The sequence below is a fragment of the Rhagoletis zephyria genome, unplaced genomic scaffold, assembly GCF_001687245.7.
Source record: "Rhagoletis zephyria isolate East Lansing unplaced genomic scaffold, Rhagoletis_zephyria_1.1 Rzeph_scaffold_00883, whole genome shotgun sequence".
NCBI lineage: Eukaryota > Metazoa > Arthropoda > Insecta > Diptera > Tephritidae > Rhagoletis > Rhagoletis zephyria.
The window spans coordinates 168,845-177,270 of NW_016157967.1; the positions used below are offsets into that span (position 1 = coordinate 168,845).

The window sequence follows — 8,426 nt, forward strand, 5'->3', positions numbered from 1 at the left end:
CCCCCCTAACTCTCACACATGGTGCGGCTCGTGTAGCTTAATGTGCCATGAACAAACTCGTGTTGGCATAAATTAATCGCACAAAAGCTTCAACGCATTTCTAAGTTACTCTTATTTAGTAACAGGTGAGCAGTTTATTTGCAAAATATGCACACATGTATGCATTAGGGTGACCCAAAAAAAATTTTTTGTTTTTATTTATGCTAACGAAATTTGGTAAAAAATTAAACTACCTAACTTGATAAAAAAAATGTTGGAGGTCGCTCAAGTCCATTTTGTGAGCAAAATGTTATTTCTCAAAGTTTTTCATGATCTCAAGATAAATAGATATTTCGCTGATATCCAAGGCACCCTAGGATAATATAATTGCTTATATTATATGTGGCAAAAAAAGACTGGTATATATGCTTGTTCATACATACATAGACATGTTTATCTATTTATGGGAAGCGAACGACGTGACGTTAATTGTGGCTTGGATAAATTAGTGGACTATGTGAAAATTTATGTAGGTAATAGTGCGAAAGAAGAATAATGAGATAATACGAAGCGTGAGAAAGTGGTGCACTTGATGATTGAAGTTGTTACCATATGGTACACCATTAAGCTACACGTACGTATGAATTTATGTATATATTTTGTATTACAGCACAGAAGTGAAGTATTGCAAGATTTATTCTGAGCGGTAGACAGAAATTAATATTATCAAGTGAAATTCCTTAGCACTTAGACATACTCGAATTAAGTGCTACTGTGGAATCTTGATAGCTGCTAGTTTTACAAACATTTTAAATAATTGGTTGATCAGACTATGCGCTGCTAGACTCCTGAGCTCTTTGACGGTACTTCACCTAAAAAAGCTATCAATAAGGGACACTAGACCAACTTATACACATGTTTAACAAGTTTCTACTATTTTTAGTGTATTCACTGCTTGTTAATTTTTTATAAAAGTATAGCTCTTTAACTAACAAAAGCTATGTAGTTCTAAATTTCAAGCTTTGTGCAAGCAAAATCGAAAACTTTAAAAAAAAATTTAGTACACACTTTTGCAGCCAAATAAATTTTATAAAAAATGTTCGAACGTACTTTGAATGGAAGAAAATGCATGACACTGTCAGCCAAAAAATCTTAAAAATCAGCGAAAAGCTGTACTTTGCTATCCTAAAATTTAGTGGGTTGAAAAACTAAATACGTATGTAGCTAAAATGAAAACGTTTAAAATTTTTGAAAAATTTCCAGTTTTTATAATTTTTGCACAAAATTTGAAATTTTTAATTTTATAAAAAATCAATAAGCATTAAAGAAATAAAAGCAAAATAGTCAAAATGTCGCGACCGTTTTAATTTGTCCGACATTATATGGTAAGTACATGTGCGAAAAATGTCTTTGTCTTTGTCTTTGTCTTTGTCTTTGTCTTTGTCTTTGTCTTTGTCTTTGTCTTTGTCTTTGTTTTTGTTTTTGTTTTTGTCTTTGTCTTTGTCTTTGTCTTTGTCTTTGTCTTTGTCTTTGTCTTTGTCTTTGTCATTATCTTTGTGTTTGTCTTTGGCTTTGGCTTTGGCTTTGGCTTTGTCTTTGTCTTTGTCTTTGTCATTGTCTTTGTCTTTGTCTTTGTCTTTGGCTTTGGCTTTGTCTTTGTCTTTGTTTTTGTCTTTGTCTTTGTCTTTGTCTTTGTCATTGTCTTTGTCTTTGTCTTTGTCTTTGGCTTTGGCTTTGTCTTTGTCGTAGAGCTGTATTATATTCCGGTAGCATTTTGTGGGCTCTGTTGGTCTACTATAATAGTAACAATTACCGTTTGGGTAAACTCAGAATTCACCAACTTCTGGAGACCTTAGACAGCCCTGTCTATTTGGTTATCATTTCGCTGGTAAGCACTGGCCTGACCACGGAAGACGGAAGACGGAAGGCCCTATTTCTACAGTGGGCGTTGTGCCACACTGAGTATAAAACACTTGCATTCATCCACATTTGTATACATTTTATTATAAAAACAGAACTTTTACTTTTTAATAAATTATAAACAAGTTAATACCTAAAAATTTTATTATCAAACCAAATTTTGCTAAGAATTTGTTTGTCCAGACATACCTATGTACATACATATGTATGTGTATAAATATATGTTTGCATATGTGCTCTATTTTCGCTTTCTCCGTATCGCAGAAAACTTTCGTAAACGACATGTGTAAGCACGATAAGTTTTTAAAACATTTTACGCCCACTCTCGTACACAGCCTGCATGTCGGCAGCGGCACGTGCGGCCTTTTGCATTACATCAACGCAGTGCTTTGCGCCAAACGTTAGCTGTCAAAGGTTTAATGAGTGATTTTTAATTTAGTTTGAAATGTTTATTGATGTAGCAAAAATTTGTTTTGATGTGAAGATTTAAATTTTAGGTTCGTACTTTTCGTTGCTTTTTTTTTTGACTACGTGCCAATATATCGTAAACGTGCCACGGTTTAACGGATGATTAATGGTGAATACATTTCTGCATTTATTATTTTTAAACTTTTTCTACTCGTTTGACATGCATACAGATTGTTATACACTTATTTAAATGTGCATGCATGTATGTATATTAGGGTGGGTCCACTTTTTTTCTATGCAATTTTTTTCTTGTATGCTCTATTCAGAAAAAAATACAAGTACGAGTTAAATCTACGTTTTTTTCTTTAAAACGTAACAAAATGTGAAAATTATTTACTGTTACGCTCTCTGGCGGATGCCTTAAATAAAAATTCAGACCAGACATTTATTCCTCATACAACAAACCCGCTTATAACATGTTTTTATACAAAATTTAAAAACTGCTATGGAAAAAACAAACAATTTTCGCAATTTCGCAAGCTCGAAATTGATTTTAGACCCATGTTTTCCTCGACTAATTTGCTTAGAATTTCACGTAGAATACTACACCTGCATAGTTAAAAAAATATCCCATACAAATTGATCCACCCTAATGGATGTACATATGTATACATACATATGTAAATGTCCACATATGTACATTAGACTGCATCACTCCCCATACAAAAAAAAATCGGTACTATTTTTCCATTGGAATTATAAAATCTATTATATTTTAAGACGTCCACCAAAATATTTCGGAAAAATATTAAGATTTAAGTGAGCTGGACCGATTTGAAAATACCTCCAAAAATTGAGTTTTTTATGAATAAAAATAGTTTCTTAAAGATTTTTTTTTTTGAAAAAATCCCTTCAAATTATAAAACGCTTTATATTTGCATAAAAATATTTAAAAAAAATTTAAAAAAAATTTTTAACGGAATCGTAATGATGAGATTTTTGATGCTGTTTTTTAACTTTTTTCAAAGATGGTATAGGAAAAACTTGAATAACTGAACCTAAACTCTTCCGATTTAGACTGAGCATCTACCACATGTACCACACGTGGTTTGAAATCTACCACATATTGGCGTTTTTGATTAGTTTTATTTTTGCTCGACATAATTTTCTTAATTTTTATTTTTTTTTAAAGCAAAAAATTGTCCAACACTAAACTCTTCGGGATAAAAATAAAAGCTGGCAATACTCCGCAAGATTGCAGATATCTCAAAGTATTTTAGAAAAATTTCTTTATTTGGAAGGAACTGTGTTACACTGCCAACAAAACAAAATTGCCAAAACTCAGCGCTATTTTTATCAACTTCAAATTTGCACTTTATTACACTAAAATTTTATGATTTTCTCACTAGAATTCTAATTAAAAAGTTGGAAATTTCGGTGAGAGTTTGCAAAGTTTTTCTAATTTTTGCACAAAGTTTGAAAAACGTATTTATATGTTTTTTTTTTAGATAATGATATGTGATTTTATAAAAAATTAATTAAATTAATTAGATGATAAACTATCCCAAACTGATATCTACCACATTATTTTCCAGATTCTACCAAACAGATTTGTTTCAGTCGGAAAATGAAAAAAAATTTTAAAAAATTCGAAAAATAAAAAAAAAATACAGAATTTTTAAACTTAAAAAATCGTACCAGGAAAACTTAAAAAAAAAATGCTTGCTACCTATAACTTTAAAAGATTCTGAAATTTTCAAGGCTTTTTTAAAGATATAAATTTTTGAACTTTGAAAAAAAATCTAAACTAATCTGTTTATAATTTACAAAAATAGTTTGTTTTTATTTTTCAAAGTTCGAAAATTCATTTCTTAGAAAAACCTTCTTGAAAGTTTCGAGATCTTTTAAAATCAGTTAGAGGTATTGTATAAAAAAAAACTGGAGCCATTTTTATACCCGAGCGCACTTGTGCACAAGGGTATATTAATTTTGTTCACATAACGGTTGTTTGTAACAGCCAAAACGAATCGAGATAGATATAGACAAATGTATACATAAATGATCAGGATGAAAAAAGAAATCGATTAAGCCATGTCTGTCTGTCCGTCCGTCTGTCCGTCTGTCCGTCTGTCCGTCTGTCCGTGTACACGATAACTCGAGCAAAAATTGAGATATCTCAACGAAATTTGGTATGTAGGTTTCCCTTAATCCAAGGTAGGTTGGTATTGAAAATGGGCGAAATCGGACTTTAACCACGCCCACTTCCCATATAACGGTAATTTCCAGAAATACGAAAACTGCGATATTTTAGTAACTACTGAAGATAATTCACTCAAAATTGATATTTACAATAATTTTTAGACGAAAAATAAGAATATTATAAATTTTTGGAAAATGGGCGTAGCCACGCCCACTTATGGTTACATGTGTATATCTTGGTAACCGCTGCACCAATTTCTTCCAAACTTGGCACAGTTGTTGGCCTTCGCATAACATACCAAATGGCCGAAAAGTTTTAAAATCGCTCAATAACCACGCCTACTTCCCATATAACGGTAATTTAGAGAAATACAAAATCTTCAGTAAATCGGTAAATGCTTGCAACAATTCTTAACCAAGAAATAAGTTTGTGATAAAATTTTGGAAAATGGGCGTGGCACCGCCCACTTATGATCACATATATGTAGCTCGGTAACCGTTCTACCAATTTGTACCAAACTAGGTATTTTTATTGTGCTTGCCACATAAAAGCAAAACGTTGAAAATTATTGAAAGCGGACTAAAATTGAGGCCGCTTTTCATATAACGGTAAATTTCAGAACTGGTTGAAACTTCAAAATTTCGAAATTCAAGGGACTCTAATTTACTCAAAATTGATACGCCCCGGCTTACCATGTAGCGGTAGCTTTCGGAAAGGTGAAAATACGTGCGCCGGGTATTTAATGTTCGGCTCCGACCGAACTTAGACTTTCTTACTTGTTTTATTTAAATTCGTTTCAAAAACAAATTCTTTCAATCACTCTTTTTCGTATGAAAAATTACTTAATTTTTCGTGCTTCTTAGTGAACAGTAACACTTTTTTTTAATTTAATTGAAACTTTTAACTTAGATCACTTTTTTCGCATTCTGAATTTTTAATGAATACCTTAATAAGTTGAAACTCGTCAAACGTGTTGAAGTCAGCGTTAAAAATAAATTTTATTGTATAACTCCAAACTTATATAACTCCCAGCACCGCATTGCATACAATGCCAAAGAAAGCAATGATTACATTTACGTAGCGGCAACTTGTAGAAAAAATTAATAGCACCGAAAGAATAAATTGAGCGTCGTAGCAAAAGTTACGAAAGTTAATTGAAATTGAAAAATGAAAGAAAGAACCCATACACGCTCCGATGACTCGCAGCAGACGATGACAAATTGAATTTTTGATCTGTGTTTTTTTCTGTGTTTTTGTGTTTTTACTCTTTCTACTTATTTCCAATTTGTGGGTGCGCTCCGCTACGCTACACCAAAGCGCTACAGTAAAACGTGAGTCAGAAAGTTAACGAAAGCGCTAGACATAAAAGAGGTTTTATTGAGTATTCTCAACTTTTTCTGTAAGCAGAAATCAGCAACACAAGCAGACAGACAAACTCGCTGTGCACTGCCAAACTTCAAATCAATGCAAAATGTGAAAAATGCAAAACACAACGCGTACACGCGCTAACAAAAATGATTGCATAGATTAAGACGAGAACAAATGGTTGGCAGTTGTCAGGGCGCAAAAGTTGAAAATTTATGCAAAAGTGCAAATATGGCGCAAAAGTGAAAACGTAAGTTAAGGGGCAACACGTAAAGTCGCAAAGTCGCGCGGCCACGTGTACAGGGCAAACTGCTTGCACATTGGTATTGAGCGCGCGCATCAACACGAGGGCGCGCGAGTGTTTTGCCGCGGTGTAAAGAGCGCGAGCGCGCGCGCGGGGGAAGCGCCGGCCGAAGGCCTCCTACGCAGAAAGAAGTTCTGCGCAAAAATACAGAAAGTAGAATTCTACTTAGTAAGGCTTATAATCAAGCAGCGCGCCGCGCCGTAACTAGTCAAAAGTCGCCGCCTTCGCTTTTGCACAACCAGCGCAGCGCGCTGCTCACCATCTCACCTACGACACATACGAACGCATGTACTCCAAATAAAATCAGCTAAACTATGTACAAACAAACATAGCTCTGCTATTTAGGGCTTTTTTTCTTTTTTTTTTTACTTCCGAGAGCATAACTACATTCATTGTTGCCCGCGTGTGCATTACGTATACGCCAAAGGCTGCCGCGTGCGCTCGAGCTTAGACGCTTAGACGCTTTATCGTCGCGCAGTTACGTGCAAATACATACATACACTTGTACATACCTATATAGATACTTTTGCATTTAAGCTACTCAACTTACCATAGTTAATAATGCTTGTGGCAATGGGCGCATTGCCATTACTGTTGTTAGTTGCCGCGCCTCCACTACCACCCATGCCTGCCGCCACTGACGCGGATGCCACCGCTACCGATGACAATAGCGCAGATGTTGTATTTGGCTGGCGGCGTATTTCCTTGAGATTTGTGCGTATTTGCCGCGGTTTCTTCTCTGAGCAGATTGTGGGCGCCATGGTTCCTTCTCTGTTTGTCGTACCTAAGTTGATGTAGTGGTTAGCGTAAGCCTGCAAATGAAAAAGGAAATGGAAAAGAATTTAATTAAAATATACAGATTAAGCTATATATAGTATATTGTATAATTTTTTTTCTTCAGATTTATTGCTATAGTTACATTTGCGCTGTGCGTCATCGGAAGAGATTACTTTTATTTTTCCTACCGCATGTGCGCTTCTACGGCAAACCACAAAAGCTTATATTGCATTCAATCGCCTCTTGGTGTTTGTTCAGATTGCGCTGGAAAACGCACGTGAAGGAAACAGCGGTAAACGCTGTAATATTATGTATGGCAAATGTGTCCAAGGTAGGGAAAAGTTGGCATTACATACATATATGGCGATAGTACGTCCGATGATAACTTATACATATTTACACCGATATATGGTATGAGAGAACTACACAACGGCGTGCCATCAAGTCGCTCAGCAAGATATACATATAGGCTGACAGACATATACCTAACAGCAGCGAAGAGAAATTATCCAACAGCATGCTTGAAAGTTCTTCTAGATCTCAATCCTCTAAAGATTCATATCCAAGCCTCAAGCAAAGAGGGGTATCATAGAGTTGACTGTTATCTAGATCGAGACAGAAGGTCGGTCTCCTGAGTTGTGGAAAAATTCATATTGAGTGGTTGACGGCTATTAAGTACGCCAGATCACATTAGGTAACATCAAAACTTACGCGGGAGGGCCTCCCTCTTGGTCTGAACAATCGTGTTTGGGTTTTCTGGGTTCCGGCGCACATTGATATTCGAGATATTGAAGAAAATAAGATTTTCGATAAGCTTGTAATGCTATTAAATTAAACATGTTGATCGATTAGAGTGACACGAGGTTTGGCCACATCTTCCAGTAGACTTCAGGCGCCTGGACTACACGGTGTCGCCTACTGGACTTCAGAATCACTTCCAGACAAGGATCCCCTCAAGGGGTAACGTGATCTCGTATTCTGACTCATCAACCATCTACACTGATGGATCCAAGTTGGATTTTAAGATAAGAAGTTGGGTATACTCGCAAGAACTCCCACTTAGCCTTAGTTTACATCTGCCAGATTTCTGTAGCGTTTTTCAAGCCGAAATAACCGTAATAAACAAAGATGCAAGAGACGGTAACAATATTTTCTGAAAGCACTTAATTGTGACAAATCTGCATCGAAGATTGTCAGGGAATGTAGCAACCAGTACAGCTCGTAATACGGACATTCCGCTATCTTCCTGCCAACTCTGGCTGCAGATTAACTTTCTCACCGGGCATTGCCTGATGGGAACCCACTCTGCTAGAATGGGTTTGCAATGAAACGACTCTGTGATGAGGAGGAATTCGAAAGCGTGGATCACCTATGCCACTGTCCCGCTTTGGCGAGGACTCGTCGACGCTCGTTCCTCCATTATTCTTTTGAACATTTAAATTTAAATATTTGTAAACAGTGTTGCCAGCTTGC

The 8,426-nt window shown here is 35.6% G+C and overlaps 1 protein-coding gene across 1 annotated transcript in view; it reads right to left on the minus strand.

Annotated features, from left to right (window-relative positions):
- Cipc (Clock interacting protein circadian) overlaps positions 1–7,014 on the minus strand; it is a 24,051-nt gene extending 17,037 nt beyond the window's left edge. Inside the window, exon 1 of the mRNA XM_017614699.1 lies at positions 6,727–7,014. Within this exon, the coding sequence (XP_017470188.1) occupies positions 6,727–6,937 (211 nt within the window). The 5' untranslated portion in view covers positions 6,938–7,014. The remainder of the gene's footprint in view (positions 1–6,726) is intronic.
- Positions 7,015–8,426: the final 1,412 nt, after the last annotated feature.